Below are 22,122 nucleotides of genomic sequence, written 5' to 3'. Positions count from 1 at the left end.
TGAAATTATGTGGTGATATAATAAGTAGCTAAGTATATTTTTAAAAAGGAGAAAGTAATGACTCAGATCTAGAGGCATTTGCAAATGGGGCAATGCCAGGTGAGCCAGCTGGAAACACGTGTGAGCTGGACATGCGAATGCCGTGTGCTGTACTGCTCACAGTGGAGAAGCTGCCCTGGAACAAGGGCATGGGCTCTGCTTGACTCAGGTTTCCCGTTCATAGCTCTGCTGCTGGGTCTGTAGCCATCAGGTATAAATGAGCATAGCAATAGGGGATTCAAGACCATTTTCATTGGCTGTTGGATGCTGATCAGTAAAATAAAATGTAAGGGTCTTGCTTCTGGACTTGTTTCTTTTTTGAGACTATCACTCTGTCACCCAGGCTGGAGTGCAATGGCATTGTCTCGGCTCACTGCAACCTCTGCTTCCCAGGTTCAAGTGATTCTCCTGACTCAGCCTCCCGAGTAGCTGGGACTACAGGTGCATGCCATCACAACCAGCTTATTTTTGTATTTTTAGTAGTATTTTGTATTTTAGGGTTTCACTGTGTTGGCCAGGCTGGTCTCAAACTCCTGACCTCGTGACCTGCCCGACTCAGCCTCCCAAAGTGCTGGGGTTACAGCCGTGAGCCACCGCGCCTGGCCGCTGGACTGGATTTCTTCATGCCCATCCAAGCCCTACCCATCTTTCACATACTAACGCAAGTCCATGTGACCACTGAAGCCTTCTAAGGCCATTTAGCGCCACCTCAGATCGCCTCTCCCTTGAGCTCCTGGAACAGCTGAAGATGAGTAAGTCGTAGAGTTTAGAGACCGTCAGTTCTCCACCACGAATTTAACATCTTACCTGGGTGGAGGTATGAATGGGCATTAGTTTTATCTTCTCGTCTGAGTTGCAAGCTCAGGAACTCTGAGCTCTTCTGAAGGTCTTTACAGTACCTCACGTATTTTTGAAAAACAGATCGCATTGGAGGACAAAGGTAAAAGAAAATACCTTTCAAGTGTTTCTAGTCTGTCTTCTTCTGGTAAGGCATCAAGAATGGCAGGGACTTCTATTGGAAGCATAAATGAATTGAAGGAGTCGCAGCTGTGGAAAAACCACACAAGTAGTCAAAGACAGAGAGTCACATGGAAGTCCTGTGGTCTTTACATCATTTTCTAAAGCATTTTTATTTTACCACTGGTGAGGCCTCTGCTACTCTGTCCTCCCTCACTCTTGAAAAGCCATTTATGGTTTCCAGAGGCAAAGGCAGGGGATGCAATAGGCCCCAGTCAAACCTGGGAGAATGTCGCCAAGTATGACATATCCTGGAGTTTAAAAAGAGAATCATACAATTTTTCAGTTTGTAGTCTCTAAAGTTGTATTATTTTCTGGGGTGGGTGTAGTTAGATACTGATATGGTTCGGATCTGTGCTCCCACCACATCTCATGTTGAATGGTAATCCCCAGTGTTAGAGGTGGGGCCTGGTGGGAGGTGAATGGATCATGGGGCTGCAGTGCTGGGGAACGGGTTAGCACCATCCCCTCGGTGCTGTTCTCATGACAGTGAGTGAGTCAGTTATCGTGAGATCTGGTTGTTTAAAAGTGTGTGGCACCTCCCCTGCACTCTTCCTTCTGCTCTGGCCATGTGAGGTGCTGGCTCCCACTGTGCCTTCCGCCATGATTGTAAGCTTCCCGAGGCCTCCCCAGAAGCCAGGCAGAAGCCACCATGCTTCCTGTACAGCCTACGGAATCGTGAGCCAATTAAACCTCTTTTTTTTTTTTTTAAATACATTACTCAATCTCAGGTATTTCTTTATAGCAATGCAAGGACAGGCTAATACAGATAGTTACTTCTGGTCCTAGGATTTTCCTCCCTCCTTTATATTCCTTCTTAGACATTGTATTCCATTTCATATCTTCCTCCCCACCTCCCTATGCATTGTTGAGTATTGTAACTTTAGAGCTTTATTTAAAAATTCCTGGATATTGAGAACGTTAAAGGAATTGAGATGGGGTGAAAAAATATATTGTTATTTTAAAACTTGGTAGCAGACTTTTGTTTCAAGTGGATTGAATGAACACTTTTTCTGGGGTCTCGACTCCTTCCACGCACACATTTCAGATGATATAGAAGGAATAAAAACTGAACATACATCAGCAAAGAGAACAGGAGGAAAGACATCAGTGGATGAAAGTTTTCAATCATTTTCTGGACTACATTTCTGGAAGCCTGGAGAATGCTGTCTCATGAAAAACAGTGAAGAACGGCAGGGCCTGGAGCACATTTGGAAGGAAACAGACCTCCTCACAGATGCTGGAAAGGCTGAGACTGAAGGTAGGGCGGGAGGCAGGAATGGAAAGCAGGGATTAACTGACAGCTCCTTTGTGTGTACATATTTGTCTTTGAGATAAGATTCTTATCTTTGTTATTGTGCAAAAATGCACCTGCTTGCCAACTATGAAGACTGGCTGAAAAAAAAATTATAGCCCCATCGTTCTGACTAATGGGAAAACAATGAGGAAAGCATCTGTGAGCTGATATAGAGTGACTTTCTGGAGATATTATTAAGTGGAAAAAAATGCAGAAAAGCATATCTAGAATGCCACTGTTTTTATAAGAAAGCAGGGAAAATAAGAAAAAAAAATATTCTGCTTACCATCACAAAGAGAAACACAGGAAGGATATGTTAGAAGACCAAGCTGGCTACCTGCCAGGGCCTGGAGGGAATGACACTTCTCTGAGTATGACTTTTATGTAGTTTGAGTTTGGAAAACATGTTAATGTTCAACATATTGAAAAAATAAAATTAAATTGATAAGAAAGTGAAATAAAAAACAAAGACTGAAAACAAACTGAAATAAATAATAATATTTCACGGAAATTCCATAACCACATTGGAAGGAAAGAAAGATGAGAGAGAGAGAGAGAGAGAGAGAGAGCTAGCTAAAGGGGTGAGAAGAGAGAAAAGAAAAAGAAATCACCCAGTAACTTACAGTATTTGACTACATACCTACAGACTTGGGTGGAAGGGGGTAGGGGAGACCTGCAAACAAATCGAACTTATTTGCATGTTTAATAAAAGTGGCTATGGATCAATCAATTCTGAAATGATTTTTGATGTATTATAAAATTGAGTAAGTAAATGTATTAGAAGCCCAGGTTCCCACAGTGGAATAAGGGACATACAAATATGGAATGGCAGAAAGCAAGCAATGACTCCATGGATATGGACTGGAACTGTAGGTACTGGTGTGAATTCATGGTTTCTAAAATATGGATATGTATGAGTATATGTGTGTTTATATGCATATACATTACATATATATGTATGTTGCATATATCTTTGTGTGTACACTCTGTGTGTGTGTGTGTGTGTGTGTGTATTTGTGTGTATCCCTGACTTTGTCTGCTGAACAGGCCAAGAAACAAAATTCTCCCAGTAGCAATGTGTACACATAGCACCCAGATTTTGGTCTTTAATCCCATTTTCCACCAAAAGGAAGCTGGGCCCTGAGACAGAGGTTAGCCCTATTAGTAACTGACTTCATGACAGGTAATCTAGTTTCTATTAGAAAATTCTACCAAACTTTACATTAGAACGTGTGTAGTCAGAGGGAATTCCCACTAAGAAGAGGGACTGACAAGTTCAGGGTCTGGGCCACTCGCCAGGGACCAGGTCTAGGACAATGGAATGGCTTCTGAGATCATATTCCTCTCACTTTTTTTGTGTGTTAATATATTCATTTAAAGTTGAAATGGTGATGACAGTAGATGGTGGTTGGGTATTTCAAAATTTGTTTTGCTTTGTTTTATTTTTAAAATTTTTAATTATTTTCTTTTGAGATGGAGTCTCACTTTGTTACCTAGGCTGGAGTGCAGTGGCATAATCTCTGCTCACTGCAACCTCTGCTTCCTGGGTTGAATCGATTCTCCTGCCTCAGTCTCCTGAGTTGCTAGGATTACAGGTGCCCACAATCATACCTGGCTAATTTTTGTATTTTTAGTAGAGGTGAGGTTTCACCATGTTGCTTAGGCTAGTCATGAACTCCTGACCTCAAATGATCCTCCTGCCTCAGCCTCCCAAAGTGCTGGGATTATAGGCATGAGCCACTGTGCCCGGCTGTTGCTTTAATTTTAATGTCTTTGCTTGATAAAGTAAAACCCTGAAAAACCCAAGGCAGTTTCCAAAGTTCTTCTGGACATTTTGCTCATCTATGAAATCAGAAAGTCTGGAAACTACTGGTATAGATAATTATCTTCAGTTGTCACTGACGCTTAGATTTTACGGAAGTCCATAGAGAGTTAACAAATTCTCTCTGAATTTACTGAAGAGCAAATAAATAAATTAACTGCTTCAGTTATTACAAATACAAAACTGACTTGGAATAAATAAACACTAAATAAGTATATTGCAGGGTTTAACAACAAACAGTTGTCAGGCCAAAGACACAAGGGAAACCTTAGAAGTAACAGGAGGTAATTTATTCAAGCAACATGGCTGCAAAGTTGGAATATCATTTGTAGGAAGTTGCTATGGGCTGAATTTTGTGTTGCCCCCAAATTCATGTTGAAATATAACTCCCAGGCCAGGTGCAGTGGCTCATACCTGTAATCCTAACACTTTTGGAGGCCAAGTTGGGAGGATCACTTGAGGCCAGGAATTTAAGATCAGCCAGGGCAACATAAGCAAGACCCTACCCCTATTTACATTAAAAATAACAAGAACCTAACCCCCAATGTGATGGTTTTTGGAGATGGAGCTTTTGGGAGATGGTTAGGTCATAAGGGTAGAGCCCCCGTGAATAGCATTAGTGCCTGTAAAAGAGGCCTGAGAAGCTGGGAGCCATTGCTCACTTCTGTAATCCCGGCACTTTGGGAGGCTGAGGTGGGAGGATTGCTTGAGGCCAGGAGTTGAACACCAGCCGGGACAACGTAACAAAACCCTATCTCTACAACAAATAAAATTAGCTGAGCATAGTGATGCACACCTATAATCCCAGCTGCTTGGGAGTTTGAGGAAGGAGAATCATTTGAACCCAGGAGTTTGAAGCTGCAGTAAGCTATAATCATGCCACTGCACTCCAGTGTGGAACATAGTATATCTCATTTAAAAAGAAAAAAGCCGGAGAGCTCCCTTCCCCTTTCTGCCATTTCTGGACTGGAAAGTCTCCAGAACTGTGAGAGAAATAAATTTCTGTTGTTCATAAATTATATCTATGGCATTTTATTATAGTTGCCCAAACGAACTAAGACAGAACTTGAAAAAATGAATTACACTTCTTATTTTGTACTTGTTTTCAGAAATAAAAACAAGACCTACAGCCTTACATCCAGTGGGAATCCATGCTAAGGAAATACAGAATCCTCTCTTGATTTTATGAGCTGTTATGCAACTGCAGTTTATTTTGAAACAAACTGGTCCAACAGAGCACTCAGGCACAGAAGCTGAAAGTAACAACTCATGGTTTGAGAGTTTTCTTTAATTCATGGAGAGTTCATGTTTAATTCATGGTTATTCAAGCCCAAGGTAACTGCATTCTGTCTGCTGGTTGAAAGAACAGCCTCGGGAGTTTTTTTTTTTTTTCCAAGGACATTCCTTTGGAAAGAAAATTGGATGCTTTTTCTTGATTCTTAAGAACACCGCATGTTCTCACTCATAGGCGGGTGTTGAACGATGAGAGCACATGGACAAAGGGAGGGGAGCAGTACACACTGGGGTCAGTTGGGGGGACATAGGGGAGGGACGGTGGGGGGTGGGGAGCTGGGGGGGGATAGCAGGGGGAGAAGTGCCACATGTAGGTGATGGGGAGGAAGGCAGCAAATCACACTGCCATGTGTGTTCCTATGCAACAATTTTGCATGTTCTTCACATGTACCCCAAAACCTAAAATACAATAAAATAAANAAAAAAAAAAAAAAAAAAAAAAAAAAAAAAAAAAAAAAAAAAAAAAAAAAAAAAAAAAAAAAAAAACCCTACATGCTGACAACCAGTGGACACGCTCAGCAGGTCGCCACTTCTCACCATTCCTCATTTTTCTTATTCAGTCCCCAAACCCCATTTGCTGACTGCGTAGATCAGTTCTGAAGTATCCTCACCCCGCAGCAAAATGAGGCAGTCTGTCACTGTGGTGATGGACTATCGCCATCTGGTGGTGACAGAGTGACTGCGATGCTAAGTGGGCGGCAAAGGAGGGTAGAAGAGAGAGGAGTTGGTAAGCCTGCACCAGAGATGATGGCAGAAGCTTCACAGGATCATTGCACTTTCATCCTCACACACACACAAATGTGAGGATGCCATCACTGCCTCTGTCTCCGAGAGGAGGAGACGATTGCTCGAAGGGCTTCTTTAGCACACAGCTCACCCAAGGACAGAGCTGGTGATACAGCCAGTGTACAATGCAGGCAGGTCTCTGCCATGCTAAAGCTTTTCTCCTTCCTTTGATGCCATTGTTCTTGCCAGTTCTGGATATCTGACATTCTAGAAATATGCCAAAAATGTAGAACAAGGATGCTGATTTTGGGATGGCAACGGGGTGGATAAGGAATGGATGAAGTACAATAATTGGAAAGAATCATATTTTTGAGCTCCTGTCATGTCCCAAATCCTATGCTGGATGTTTTCTGTTTACCGCATGCTAATCTTCAAGCAAAGGAGAGGAGTAGAGAAGCCCTAAGGAAGTGACCCAAAGGGGACGGCGCGTGGGAAAGCCCGGACGGACAGCTGCATTTGGCTTAGTTCAGGAAGAGCTTTCCAATGAAGCCTTTCAATGAAGAGGATGAAGGAGGAAGTCAAATTCAGTGTTCTGGAGTCACAACCCGGATTCCAACTATCTCCTTGAATCCCTAGGGAGGGGTGGGTGGATGTATGGTGTACATGGGACGGCTGCACGTTGGGTGAGCTCTTGTACTCCCACTAAAATTAAAATGTCAGTGCTGAGAAGGGCCTTTGCAACAAGTCCAATCCCCTTGTCTTACTGAGAAGAGTACTGGACCCAAAAAGCTGGCCAAGGGGCATGGCTGAGGCCACGTGGCTCCCAGAGGTCATGTAGCCTCTCTGGTGAGTTTCTGAGTCAGAAGATCCAGGTTACACGAGTGGGAGCTGGGGGTGTGTAAAGATCACCTGCTGATCTTGGTTGGTGGCAGAGCTTAGGTTTCTTGGCCACTCTTGGGGGCATGCCAGGCCTCTGTCACCTTGGGGTAGGCCTCATTCTGGATTACAGGATCGGAACTTTGTTTGACAGCTGATGATAATCATTTTGGGACACCAGGCATGTCTGTTCACCAGTCACTCATTTAGCTGTATTTATAAGGACAGTGGACTGAAGAAGCAAATTCAAGGGCTCAGGAGTGAGCGACTGGCCAGGCAGAGTCTAACGAAAAGGCACCAGTCTACTTGTTTGATATCATAAGGTTTTGAAGAGATATAAGCAAATTAGCAAAAATGTAGTCACCCTAAATGTCTTCTTTCATCATTCAACAATATTCTGGTCTGCTGACTGTGTATCTGTCTGCGTGGAGATGGCTGTGGGGCTTCCAGTGAATGTCAGCCTATGGCACGAGAGGGCCGTGGATCCTTTGGAACTGGATACGGAGGGTGTGGAAGGCTAATCTTGGCAATTTATAATATTTTTCTTTTCTTTTTGTTTTGAGATGGAGTCTCTCTCTGTCATCCAGGTGTCAATTTATGAATTTAAAAAAGATTCACCATGAATATTTCAGTTGAATTATATGGATTGGCTGCCTACTTGTACTCAAGCATTGCCAGTTAGTCACCTAGGACATTACTTTTCAAAAAAGTGTACCTCAATCAAGATAAATTCCAAATATGAAAGTCAGTTACACATCATTACGTTTCTCCGCCTACCAAACTTCCCTCATGCTTTAGAAGCATGGTTTGACATATTATTGGCATTTAACGTTCTGGGATCATTGCTTCTGTAATCTGTGGGGCACACATACTTGGGAATAAATGGATGAGCGTGCTTACCTCTTTGTGGTCTCCATGTTGAAGGGGTCCGGCAGGGAGGAGAGAACCAGGGACTGGAAGCTTTTCCAGTGCATGATTCCGGGAATAATGTCCTGGAAGAAAAGCCCGCACAGGGGTGTGACATGGGAAGCAACTGTTTGGTGGGGCAAAGTTTTGGAAGGACTTTTGTTTTAGTCAACCATTTTTCAGTCTTAAAAGGGACTTAGTCACTGTGAGCCCCACAGCAATCCCCATGTGCTTTGCTGAAGCTTGGAGCTGCTGCTGTAGGCAGCGGGACCCATGGAGGGTTTTTGAGCCACTCGTGCCTAAAGAAGATTTCTCCGGAGGGAGGGCTGACTGCAGCAGCGGCCAGCAATGGGCTAGACTGGAGGGAGGTCTGCATATCTGTCTGTTGTGCCAGTGCAGACTGGAGACTCCCAGGGCTGGTTAAATGAGGAGAATGAGGGAAAGGGTCTCATGGGTAACTGCACAAAGTCCATAAAACAGAAAGGCAAGTAGGTGACACAGGAAGAGGAGGCAGTTAAGGGTGTGCTGGTAGAAGTGGGGAGAGAGATCATAATCTGAGTTAAGGGTTGACTGAGTTTGAAGGGGCTGAGGATAATTCTCAAGGGGTGTCGGAGGTCAGGGAGGTCCCCTGCGGGGTGGGGTGGGAAGTAATTATTAGCAGCCACCTCTTTGTACGTGTCACACCACCACCTTGTCCATTCTAGTTTTTATATTTGGGGCCAAAGAGAGAGGATGTCAGACCAAGGGGTCGTGCATACCATGCGGCCGTTTTTACCTGGTTGAATTAGGAACATATGAACATTAGGTGCAGCCTTCCAGAGGAATGCTGACAAAGGGCAGCAGGAGCCCGAGAGGCACGTGTGGTCAGGACAAGGCAGTGTGGGGTCTCCACCCGTACCCTTTTAGGGCTGGCAGTATGAGGGTCAGTGTTATCATTCTTGTTCTGCAGCTGTGGTGGCAAACCTTTGTCTCAATTCCAGCTGTGACCCTGTCCTCGCCCCCTGCCCTCCCTGCAGCCCAGGGCCACTCGGCCAGTGAACCTGGTGATGACATTACCGTGTGATGGAGAAACTGCTTTTGGGTGACAGGGATGCTGGACCCGTGGTGAGACTCTTTGGTGAATTTGTACTTGGGGTGAGAGCATAGATGGTAATCTATCAACGTTTCTGCGTAGGTCAGAGGATGCATGACTGCAAATAATCCTGGGTTGGGATTCTGCAGAAGACAGGGAAAAAATATTCTTTTTTGTTTACCAGTTTCGAAGCCAGGCATAGGATAGGCGTCAGCTAATGCTGCCTGTGGTTCCCAGTAGCATGAACACTCTGTGACTCCATGTCAGCTCTTCTGGAAAAGAGAAGCAGGAGAACAGAGGTGTCTTCAAGTCGGCAGTGTTTAAAAAATCATAGTCATTCATAAATGTCACTTTTCTGGCTTAAGAGCTTCATTACATACCATATGGGTTTGCTAAACTCGCAGGAAAACAAGCACAACTGAAACTGCAGCTTAAAATAGCTTCGAGTATTTGCTTCTAACGTTGATGAATTAGAGGAGTCATTAAATAAGCAAACTGGTTTAAAAAAGCAAGTAATCTTCTGGTTTTGAAAACAAAAATAGGCTTTTAAAAGGTACTTTAAAGAGATGACAGAAAAAGAGGATGACATTTGATGTATCAGGAAATGCCAACATTAACATTGTTTTGGTAATGTGTTCAGGAAGCATCCATTTGGAAGTCGTATCTGGTTTTAAGGGAGATCCTGTTTTTTATTAATTTTCCAGCAGAACTAATAGAGGCACAGAGCAATTATATCAAAATTCTAAAATACAGAGCCTTTTACTGTTCTCCCAAGGGCTTGTATAACAAAAACCCTATTCGTGTCCCAAACAACAACATAGCCGCCACCCCAGCTGCTTAATCTCAGATGTTTGATGTTTAAGAACTACTACACTGAGATTCTGCTGTTTGTTTGTATGACTTTAACAGGTAACCCTCCCCCTCCCCCCCAAATCTACTTAGCTTATAGAAACTCAGTCTCACTACCAAGGAACAAATGCCACCCTCCCCAAACTTAAATGACAGGCAGCTGGACCTGAAACGCATTCCAGCACCCAGATGCAAGGTTGGGGAGGGCCCAGCGGTGGCGAGTCAAGAAGGCTGAAAAGACAGTAAGCTTTAGTGCAGAGGCTGCTTTTCTCTGCCATTTGAGGGCCTGGGGCAAGGGTCGGGAGAGGGCTCTGGACTGAACTCCTGGATATAAAGGAGTGGGAAGGGCAGGGAGGCGACAATGACCACTGAGGGGGTCTGCGATGCCTACAGTAATGTGGAGACAAGCATATACCTTGGTAAGCACTTGTGGTCGAGGCAGGATTTAGGGACATATATAAGGAGGCAGTGATATGGTGGGTGGGGCTGGACCCACCCTAGGGGATAGTGTGAGGGCAAAGGTACACAACACCAGGAGAGGGGAAATGACCTGTGTGGCCTTCAGGAGTGTCTTCTACTCTGGCTGACTGAGGGCATGTGAAGTTGCCATGTGGCTGGCTCTCTGGGTCTGCCTTGGGCCAAGTGTAATGAATGCAGTCTTTTTGGAAATGGCGATAGCACCGTCTCCCACAGTTGACATCCTTCAGATCCCCATTGCTACCAGAGTAACTGGTCTGAGGGGTCACCTCCTGATGCTTTTAATTTTAATTTTCCTAAACTAACGAGACAGATGGTAGTGACTCATATAGGCTGCAAGGATTTGTGAGGAAAAGCAGTGGTCTTCTGCGAGCCCTTCCTGCTTATGCACACAAATGCCCCTTCCAAACTTTTCCTGTTCTGAAGATTATTCTGCTGTTGGTCACTCTTGCGACTTGAAATGATACACACATACCCCTATAACTTGTTCATCTTTCGTTGAGTATTTCAACTTCCCTTCAGGTGAAATGAAAACATCATCCCTCTGCTTTCCTGTACCTCTCCTTCTTGCTTTCACAATTTTCCTCTGATATTGTTGAGATTCTTAACATTTGCCTGCCAGAACTACAGCCAAGCCACTCATGCTTTGCTCACACGTTGTCTCGAAAAGTTGAAAACTATTAAGTAGCATTTACTTTCTCTCAACTATGTAAATATGTTTCTCCGCCAGGCCAGTGGAGGCTTGAATTATGGGTTTGGTTTATTTACTTGTTTATTTTTTGGCTAAAGGTTCAGTATCAGGACCTGTGGGCCACTGTTAGAGAAGTGTTCTGATATCAAGGCCAAATGGATTATATTTTTAGATTTTCCATCAGCTCTTAAAAATCATGTCAAATTTTAGTTTGGTTTTCTATTTGGAGCACATACTGATACTCAGTTGACTTCCCGCCTTGTAGTTTATAATTGCTTCTCCTTTTCACGATGTGCCTTTATACAATCCTTGAGTGTTCCATCCTCTTAACTGTACTGTTAGTGCTCGGAGCCTACCCTTTCCCAGACACTTCTTTCTCAGAGCCCTTTACCCTCCCTCCTCCAGGCTGAATGCCCAGAGATCAGCCCAAGACTTCACTGTTATGCTTCCCTGGTTGTAACCACTACAGTATTTCTTTTCTTTCCTTAGGGTCTCCTAATTCTTACTTTTAGTGCTGTATTGATGTATAGTTGATGTACAATATAGTTGATGTATTGATGTATAGTTGATGTACAATACGTGACACATATTTAAATTACATAGTTTGATGTGTTTTAACATTTGTTACACCCGCAAAACCATTGCTGTTATAAACATAATGAACATTTCCATCACCCTCAAGAGTTATTTCATGCTCTTCATCATTCCCCCATCCTCACGTCCTGCCCCTCCACCATCCACCCAACCTATCCACAGGCAGCCAGCAATCTTTCTGTCTCTGCAGATTACATTAGATGTTCTAGACTTTTATCTAAATTGAACAAAACAGCATGTAATCTTTTTGTCTGATTTCTTTTACCCAGAATAATTATTTTGAGTATCATCCACATTTTTACACATATGAAGAACTCATTCCTGTCTATTACTGAAGAGTATTCAATTGTATGGTTATGCCACAATTTGTTTGTCTGTTAACATGCTAATAGACACTTATTTTCCAGTTCGGGGAATATATAAATCTGCTATGAATATTCTTGCACAAGTTTAATGCTTCCATTTACCTTGGGTGAATACCTAGGAATGGAATGGATGGTTATATGGTGGGTGTATGTTAACTACTAACTTTGTAAGAAACTGCCAAATGGTTTTCCAAAGTAGTTGTACCATTTTACATTCCCACCAGCAGTTTTTCAAATTGTAGGTGTTCTAACAAAGGTACTGCAGTTTTAATTTGCATTGTGTCAATGATGAATTACTCTGTGCATATTTTCATGTGCATATTTGCCGTCTCTACACCTTCTTTGGTGAAGTATCTGTTCAAATCTTTTGTCCATTTTAAAATTGAGTTGTTTCCTTTCTTATTATCGAGATCTGATAATTCTTTTAAAAATTATTACATTGTGGTAACAACACCTACCATGAGAGCTGCCCTTTTAACAAATTTTTAAATGTGCATTATTGGCTATAAGTGCCATGTTGTACCACAGATTGTGAGAGCGTATTCAACTTTCTTGGCTGCAATTTTATGCCTGTGGCCTAGTAACTCCCCATTTCCCCCTCTCCCAGCCTCTGATACCACCACTCACTCTTTGATTCTGTCAATCTGGCTATTATAGGTATCTCATATAAGCAGAATCATACAATATTTGTCTTTCTATAACTGGCTTATTTAACTCAGCATAACGTCCTCAAGGTTCATCAATGCTATTGTGAATTACATAATTTCCTTCTTTTTAAAGGCTGAATAGTATTCCACTGTCTGAATACACCACTTTTGTAAATCCATTCAGCTGTTGACAGCTTTTTAGACTGTTTCCACATCTTAGCTATTGTGAATGGTGCTGCAATGAACATAGGAGGGCTAATATCTCTTTGATATCTTTCTTTCTCTCTCTCTCTCTCTCTCTTTTTGTGGAAGTAGGGTCTTGTTCTGTCACCCAGGCTAGAGTGCAGTGGCACCATCATAGCTCACTGCAACCTTGACCTCTTGGGCCCAAAAGATCCTCCCACCTCAGCCTCCCAAGTAGCTGAGACTACAGGCTTGTGCCATCACACCTGCCTAATTTTTTGTAGAAAGAGCGTCTTGTTATGTTGCCTAGGCTGGTCTCAAACTCTTGGGCTCCAGTGATCCTCCTGCCTTGGCCTCCCAAAGTGTTGAGATTACAGGCATGAACCACCATGCCTGGCCCTGATTTTAATACTTCTGGAAACATATCCAGAAGTGGGATTGCTGGATCACATTATTATTATTGTTATTATTATTACTATTATTTGAGATAGGATCTTACTCTGTTGCCCAGGCAGGAGTGCAGTGGTGAAATCATAGCTCACTGCCACCTTGAACGCCAAGGCTCAAGGGATCCTCCTGCCTCAGCCTCCCAAGTAGCTAGGACTATAGGCATGTGCCACCACATCCAGCTGATTGCTGAATCATATGGCAGTTCTATATTTAAGTTTTTGAGGAACCTCCATACTATTTTCTATAGTGGCTGCATCATTTTGCATTTCCACCAACAGTGTGTAAGGATTCCAATTTCTCTACGTCTTCCTCAACACTTACTGTGTTTTATTTTTTTGATAACAGCTTTCTTGACATATGTTAGGTAATATCTCATTGTGGTTTTGATTTTTTTTTCCCTGATGGTAAACCTGTTGGCCATTTATAAGTCTTTTTTAGAGAAATGTCTATTCAAGTCTTTAGTCCACTTTTAAAATTGAGTTATCAGGTGTTTTTTTTTTAAACTATTGAGTTGTAGGGGTTTCTTATATACTTTGGGTATTAACTCCTTATCAAATATACAGTTTGCTGACATTTTCTCTCATTTTGTAAGTCACATTTTGATTCTGTTGGTTATTTCCTTTGTGAGTTTTGAGAGTTTTTTAATATATTCTGGACACAAGTTCTTACCAGATATGTGATTTCCAAATATTTTCTCCAAGTCTGTGATTTATATTTGCATTTTCTTAACATTAATAGAAATTCTTAATTTGGACAAAGTCCAATTAATCCATATTTTTCTCATTTATGGATTGTGGTTTTTTGGTGTTTTGTCTAAGAAATCTTTGTCTAATCAAAGATCACAAAGATTTTCTATGTGTTTTCTAGTAGTTTTACAGTTTCAGGTTTTATATTTTGGTCTATGACCCATTTTGTATTAATTCATGTAGATGGTGTAAGGTACCGATTTAAGTTTTTATTTTTATTTTTGGTAAATGGGTATCCAAATGTTCTGGCACTAATTGTTGAAAGATTATCTTTTCTCTAATGAATTATGTTTGACCTTTGTCAAAAATCAATTGACCATAATGTATGAATGAATATATTTCTGGATCCTCTATTTTGTTCCATTAATCTGTTTATTTCTCCATTTATTTAGGTTTTCTTTGAGTTCTCTCAGCAATGTTTTATAATGTTCAGTGTACTGGTCGTATACCTTTCTGTCACATTTATCTCTAAATATTTCATGTGTTTTGATGCTATTGTTAAACGATATGGCTTTTGAAACTTCAGTTTCAGAATGTTTGTTGCTAGTATATAGAAATATAATTGATTTTTATATGGTGATACTGCATCCTACAATCTTTTAAATTCCCTTATTAGTTTTAGTAGGTTTTTTTGTAGATTTAATTGTATTTTCTAGATACACAATAATTTTTTTTTTGCAAATAAAACAGTTTTATGCCTTATTTTCAAATCTGGGTGTCTTTTATTTATTTTTCTTGTCTTGTTACATTGGCTATACTTATAATCCTAAATAGAATTAGTGAGAGCAGACATCCTTGCCTTATTCTTGATTTTAGGAGGTAGGTATTCAGTCATTTACTACTCAGTTTAATGTTAGCTCCAGGTTTCAAATAGATGAACATTATTTGGTTGAGCAAGTTCCCTTCTATCCTGAACTTGCTGACAGTGTTCATCAGGAATGGATGTCAGATAATTTTTCTGTTACTACTGAGATATTTTTCCTTTTTAGTGTTTTATATGTAAACTACAGTGAGTTTTTAATGTTAAATTAATCTTGTATTCTTGGTTTAAGCCCCTATTTAGTTATGATATATTATCCTTTCTATATAGCAATGGATTTGATTTATTAAAATTTTGTTACAAATATTTTCATCTATGTTCATGAAAGATATTGGTCTTTTCTTTTTTTTTTTTTTTTTTTTCCCCTGTAATGTCTCTGTCTGGCTTTGGTATCAGAGTAACACTAGCCTCTAGAATGATTTGGGAATTAGCCTCATGTCTTCCTTTTTCTGGAAGAGACTGTGTAGATTTTGTATTATTCCTCTCTTAAATGTTTGGGAGAATTCCCTAGTGAAGGCATCTGGGCTTGTAGGTTTCTTTGCGGGAAAGTTTTCAACCACAAATTCAATTTCTTTAACAAATATAAAGCTATTTTGGCTATTTATCTCCTCTTAAATAATATTTTACGGTTTGCGCCTTTTAATGAATCTGCACATTTAACTTGTCATCAAATCTACTGGCATAAAGTTTTTCAAAATATTCACTTCTTACCTTTTTAAAATCTGTAGAATATGTAGTGATGTCACCTTTCGCATTCCTGACATTGGTAATTTGTGCCTTTTGCATTTTTTCCTGATCAGTTAGGTTACAGGTCTACCAATTTTATTGATCTTCTCAAAAAGCCAGTTTTTCTCTATTGTTTTTCTGCTTTCTGTTTCATTGATTTTCTTTTCTTTGAGATGGAGTCTTACTGTGTTGCCCAGGCTGGAGTGCAGTGGTGTGATCTCAGCTCACTGCAACCTCTTCCTCCTGGGTTCAAGCAATTCTCCCATCTCAGCCTCCCGAGTAGCTGGGATTATAGGTATGTGCCACCACGTCTGGCTAATTTTTTGTACTTTTAGTAGGGATGGAGTTTCGCCATGTTGGCCAGGCTGTTATTGAACTCCTGACCTCAAGTGATCTGCCGGCCTTGGCCTCCCAAAGTGCTGGGATTATAGGCCTGAGCCACTGCGCCCAGCCTATTCAACTTACTTACAATTTGACCTTTATTATTTCTTTTTCTTGCTTAGTTTGCTTTCATTGCTTTCCTTTTTCTAGTTTCATAATGGGGTAGCTTAGGACATTAACCTGAAACCTTTCATCTTTTCTAATGTAGATACGCAGTGCTACAAATTTCCCACAGATTTTTTGTTTGTTTTCATTTTCATTCACTTAAAATTATTCACTTAAAAATACGATTATTTTCCTTAAAGCTACAGGAATTGCTAAAAGGCACAATCATTGATATTCTCCAATAAATAAAGGCTGGCAAGCAATTTTAAAGGCCAGATATTATTCAACACTTGAAATTTCAGAGAGAAAAAAATATTCCCAATGAATGCTGTTTCCTATAGAGTAATTGCTGAAATAAAGGAACACAGAAAACAAGGCTTCTGCCAGTTGTCACTTACAAAAACATACAGTGGATCGTAATCTAGGGATGTGGCTAGGGCCTCAGGTGGTTTCATGCGCAAGATTGAGGTCTTGTCAGAGAGCTGAGGTGTAGAGTCCTGTTTTGGAAGGGCTATGATGGTGGTGACTTCATCCTAACAAGGGCCAAAGGCAGCACGTTAGCTTTTATGCCAGGATAAGAGGGAAAAGATGACAGCGATTCTGGAAGGTGGGGATGTGTTACCTCAGCTCCTTGCCTCAGGGCTCGGGCAAGCTTTTGAGGTCTGTAACTTGTTGAAGATTTGTGGACAGAGAACGGCTGATATCTCTTAATTTTGTACAGTTGAGGAACCTGGAGGTGAAAGAAGATTGAAAATCCTTAAAAACCGGTTGCCATTTGGTGGGATCTACTTCTCAACAACAGCATTTCTGAGCTTCCTGGTGGTAAAAGTAAGACAAGCGCCACGTTGTAGTCATCGCATTGTGGCTGTTGTTAGTTTGGACCAGCACTGGACAGACTTTAGTGCAAGTCCTGAGCCCTGCTCTGGGCTTCAGCACATGTGAGTGTTCATGACTACTCAACCATACCATATGGCTTAAGTGTAGAAGTACACCAAAATATTTTCATTTTCAAAACGAGAAGTGGTCATATACCTCAAGAAAGGCTGATTAATTTTTGCTCACTTTATCTTGTATTTTTTCTTGAAGTTTCTAATATATGTAGTTCAGGTAGCTTCATATATGCATGATATAGGTATATCCACAGAATAGATATCCTGGTTTGCATAAGCCATACTATGAGAAAAGAATCTGCTGTACCTCCCATATGCCATGCAGTAATAGCAGAGTGTGCTACACAGTGTAATCTATAATAAAGCAAAACCATAAAACGCTAGCAATTCAAATTCGAGAATGTTTTGCTTACTTAATAAGAAACTCAATTAATTCTATGTGACAGGTCTGACCTGCAGATTGAAGAAGGAATAGCTCTGCTTGATTTGAACTTCTGAAGACTTAATTGGGACCAGTCCAAGGCCATCAGGAGCCTAAAATGTGAAAGAAGAAAAAAGAACAGAGACTTAACACTGAGCAAGAGTGGCTATGCTTGTTTCCATTACATTTCAAAACATTAAATGACCATTTCTACTCTCAGAGCAACTCCTCCTGCGACCATAGTTGCCACTTGATCTGTAGGGCAGGAAGGCAGCCCTGGCCACCCCCTCTTCCATGTTCCTAGTGGATGTGAGTCTTTTTTATTTTCTACAGTTCTGGAGACTACAGTGTGTCACGCAGAAGCTTCTTCAGGCTTCAAGGACTCAGCCCCCCAGCTGCCAGGAGTTTCGGGACAGAAACACCTCTGTGGGGCAGGGGAGCCCTCTTCAGGAGCTGCCTCATCTGAAGGGAGCTGCTCAATCAAGATTAATGTTCCTCCCAGGCAGCTCACCTCCATGGCGGGTTGAAGCCACGGGAAACATGCTGTGTCCTCTCACCCTATGCTAGCTTCAGAGTTCTCGTAGGCGCAGCTGAGGCCTTTGTTGAGGTGGACCCCAATCCTACTTCTCTCTCCACCCAATCCTGTCCCCTCAGCTTGCTTTCCACTGGTGTGAACCCCCAAAGCACTACCAAATACACTTCCTGCATAGTAGTCTGCCTCAGACACCCAGAGGATCTGGGTGGTTCCTGAATATGATGGGCACTCCAAAAATAGCATGTATCCCCTAATCTAACACACCATCACTAAATTAATATGATGAAAGGTTAATATGCCACAATGACACCATTTCCCAATTTCCGGATGCTAAATGTAAAAAAAAAAAGCATGTTACAACTGATGAAACACAGTATTTATGAAATAAATTAATAGATTCTTTTTTATAGACAGGAATGCTGAGCACTCTATTTTTCAACAACCCTGAGCAGCAGAGAACTCTTTGTAGCACTAGCTAAAATATCAAGTGAAACATATCACCTTCAAACTATTAAAAAATAAGGAGGGGGGGCTCCACTGCATAATGAGGATCCCTTGCCACCCCATCAACCTCTTCACCCCATTAATTATTGAGTGTCAGACATTTACTGTTGCTTGAAAATCACTGTTTTTTTTTTATTTCTTAGGAACTAATTATTCTGTTCTTTTAAATCACACAAGTATCAAAAGCAGAAAACATAAGGAATTTCTAAATTCAGCCCTATAATTCTCGAGTAGATTACCTGCAATGCTTAACAAATACTTTAGAATGTGAATGACAAGTTTATCCTTTGAAATTAACAGAATATTTTGCACATGCACTTGCAGTATTAAGTATACTTTTTATTACTAACGATATGAACTCTAGCAACATTTTATTACTGGCCATGTGAATGTGTGCTTCAGTTTTCTCATCTGTAAAATGGTAAACCTATCACGTAGATTTATTGAAGATTAAATGAGGTGACACACTTGAAGGACTTAAGACACTGGCTTAACATATGGTAAATGCAACATAAGGTTAACTAACAATATGCAGTTAATTTTAATCATGCACCATTGTGGCCCATAAGGGAAGATGGATGAACTATTATACCTCCTGCTACCCCAAGAAAGACACACACACACACACACACACACACACACACACAGAGAGAGAGAGAAGGAGAAGGAAAGAGAAGCGGATTGTGAGTCTGATGGGTTAGATTATCAGTTTCTGGGGTCGCAGTCCCTTCTTACGATGTCAGACCCAGACTTGAGGGCTGGCTTTCTCTGTTGCCTGACTTCTACCATCTGCCCAGGCAGTAGAAGGGCCCAGTTGAGCAGAGCATGCCTCCCTGGGCCAGGTGGGGCCCTGTTGGTTCCTCTCTCTGACCTTCTGCACCCAGGCCCAGTTCCAGGGCAGTTAGGTGAGTGTGGGGAGGGGTTCAGTGCTCATGCTGGATTTCGGGCTGCGAAGGATCCAGCCCAGGTTACAAAGGAGATCTGTGCAGGTATATCAGGAGCAAGGCAGATGGCAAGAGATGATCCCGGGTTTCCCACTGGTCGTACTTTCCTGATCTTCCTTTGGAGCCTCAGGGAGGAGGTGAAGGGATTGAGACTGAGGTAGGGCTTGCCTTGTATCTGCCCAACACGACCATGATCCTGCCCACTTCCCGCCACCAAGCCTGACAGCACCTACCAGCTCGTTGGAGTCCTGGGGCGGACTGCAGTCTGGGAAAGCGAAGGGCAGCACCTCCTGGGGCGACACAGAGAACCGGGTGGTATAATCATCCTGACTGATTCGCCGCAGGAAGAATTTGAAGAAATTTGTCTCTATGGGAAAAAAATCCAGCACTTTTAGGGGGTACTAAAGGTATTTTTATGGGAAATCACCATCTGTATTTGCATATTTGCTATATACCAATTAGTTGGTGTGTGCGTGTTTACATATGTGTATATTTCCACTCTTAGTGTTCCCTTGGTTCCTTACCTCAACCTCTTTTCCAGTTAAAAAGATTTTACCTTTATTTCCAAAAAGTTATAATTCATCATTAAAATATCTCTGATGAATTAAGCAAAGAAAAAGATTAAAGAAGTAAATGAAGACATTTTCTATACATCCCTATACAATTCACAGGTGAATTTTACAGATTTTTAGAAAAAAAAGTTTCTTTATTAGAAACTTCAACACCAGAGATAAAAAATAATATAGGATGAAACAAGATAATTATTTTCATGTTATACAATGTTTTGAAAAACAAAATACACATTTGGGTCTCAGTGGAGCAGCAGAATGGGAGTGTGGTTGCCGCCCAGGGAGGATGGTGAAGCCTGAATCAGGCTCTGAGGCTCAGGCCAGGAAGGGAGGAAAAGTCTGGAAAGATCAGGGCTGCTTGAGGGCTGGCATACAAACTGTGGTTGAGAATACATGTATTGGGAGAAGATGGTGATATGGTGTTTGGGTCCCAGAAGCTACCAAGAGTGGGTCTCCAATAGTCCCAGCCAAGCTGGGCATCAGGGGATTGGAATTTCTTTGCTTTTTTTTGTTTCTTTGTCTTTTGAGAGACGGGGTCTTGCTCTATCACCTGGGCTTGAGTGCAGTGGTGCCATCATAGCTTACTGTAACCTTGAACTCCTGGGCTTAACCGGTCCTCCCACCTCAGCTTCCTGAGCAGCTGGGACTGCAGGCATATGCCACTTGTCCTGGATAATTTTTAATTATCCAGGGGTCTCACTATGTTGCCCAGGCTTGTCTCAAACTCCTAGGCTCAAGTGATCCTCCCACCTTGGACCCCCAAAGTGTTGGAATTACTGGCATGAGCTACGGTGGCTGCAGTGGCCAGCATGGAAATTTCCGTAAGTAGCAAAGGCAGTACAAGATTAAGAGGCTTAATGTGCAAATTCTAGGCTGAGAAAATAAAAAATTCAGCTGGGCCATCAGCAAGTATAAATGATGACTACCCTAGACTCTGGTGACAAGAGGAAGCAGAGGGCACAAAACAGGAGGTCGAGCCACAGCCAAACTTCACAGACATTCCAGCGTGGTTTGGGGTCAGGTGACCTTGTTCACTATCAACTGGGTAGGTATTTCAGCCAAACGTAGCATGGAGATTCACTTTACATCATGAGATAGGCTGAATAATGGCACTCAGAGGTGTCTACATCCCATTCCCAGGAGCTTGTGAATGTGTTACCTTCCATGGTAAAAAGGCATTCTGCAGATGGGCTCTGTGGTGGGGGATTATTCTGCACTAGACAGGTGGGCCTTATCTAGTCACAGTCTGCATAAGAAGAAACAGGGGGATGGGTCAGAATCACATAAGGAGATGTGAGGACAGAAGCAAGAGGTCACGTGGGGAAGGGGCCATGAGACAAGGAATGCAGGTGGATGCCAGGAGCTGGAAAAGGCAAGGACATGGGCTCCCCTGAAGCCCCAAGGGGAGAGCTCAACCCTCCCAACACCTTGATTTTAGACTTCTGACCTCTGGAACTGTGAGATGATACATTTGTGTTGTTTTAAGCCATTAAGTTTAAAAGGCTTAATGTGCAAATGCTAGGTTGAGAAAATACCAGGCTCAACCAGTCAATCAGCAAGTGTAAATCCTAACTACCCTAGTCTCTGGTGACAAGAGAAAGCAGAGGGCGCAAGTGATTTGGTATAGCAGGGATAGGAAACTAACACGTGTGCTGGTGAAAATTTTGTATTTGCACAGAGCTCACTTCATTCTAAGGAGAGCTCGCGCTCAGAGGCACGATCGGCCTCGGCATCGCTGTGCTTGGCAGCCATACTTCACCTTGTGCCATGGATTGTTTGGCTTGGCCGATCTTTCTCAGGACACTCTCTTTGTCCATTTCACGAATAGCACTCAGCATATTGAATAATCGTCCCTGAATCATGACCTGAAATTGGAGAGAATAATGATTTCAGATTATTAATCGACACATGCTCATTTTGACATTCAACCTAATTCACTTTACCTAATCACACTAAGAGCTGAGATCGCCACCCTGAGTCAGAATTCACAGGGAGCATGGCATGCTACCCTCCCTAGTCTGCGGCTACAGGGACTTCAAGGTCTGAGGAATACTGACTTGCCTGATTACAAAAAAGACCAAGTTGTCATCTGGCCTTGTCCCACCCAATTTATGAGCCTTGATTTTCTCCTGTTTCCAGTGTGGAAAGAATGACTGGTTCTATGTTCTTTCTTCAGG

General features: G+C 42.0%; 1 protein-coding gene across 4 annotated transcripts in view; it reads right to left on the bottom strand.

The window, feature by feature from the left end:
* CFAP221 (cilia and flagella associated protein 221) overlaps window positions 1-22,122 on the bottom strand; it is a 103,324-nt gene that overhangs the window by 9,669 nt on the left and 71,533 nt on the right. For all 4 annotated transcript variants that reach the window (XM_017500254.2, XM_017500257.2, XM_017500255.2 and 1 more), the window contains 8 exons: window positions 21,705-21,810; window positions 19,610-19,743; window positions 17,426-17,506; window positions 16,705-16,812; window positions 16,481-16,615; window positions 9,033-9,191; window positions 7,971-8,062; window positions 994-1,086 (listed from right to left, as the gene is read on the bottom strand). In XM_017500254.2, coding sequence (XP_017355743.1) covers window positions 994-1,086; window positions 7,971-8,062; window positions 9,033-9,191; window positions 16,481-16,615; window positions 16,705-16,812; window positions 17,426-17,506; window positions 19,610-19,743; window positions 21,705-21,810 — 908 coding nt within the window. The remainder of the gene's footprint in view (window positions 1-993; window positions 1,087-7,970; window positions 8,063-9,032; window positions 9,192-16,480; window positions 16,616-16,704; window positions 16,813-17,425; window positions 17,507-19,609; window positions 19,744-21,704; window positions 21,811-22,122) is intronic.

This window comes from Cebus imitator, unplaced genomic scaffold (assembly GCF_001604975.1).
Source record: "Cebus imitator isolate Cc_AM_T3 unplaced genomic scaffold, Cebus_imitator-1.0 Scaffold264, whole genome shotgun sequence".
NCBI classification, from domain to species: Eukaryota; Metazoa; Chordata; class Mammalia; order Primates; family Cebidae; genus Cebus; species Cebus imitator.
The sequence above is the reverse complement of the archived record's forward strand: the minus strand, read 5'-3'. Positions and strand labels throughout refer to the sequence as shown.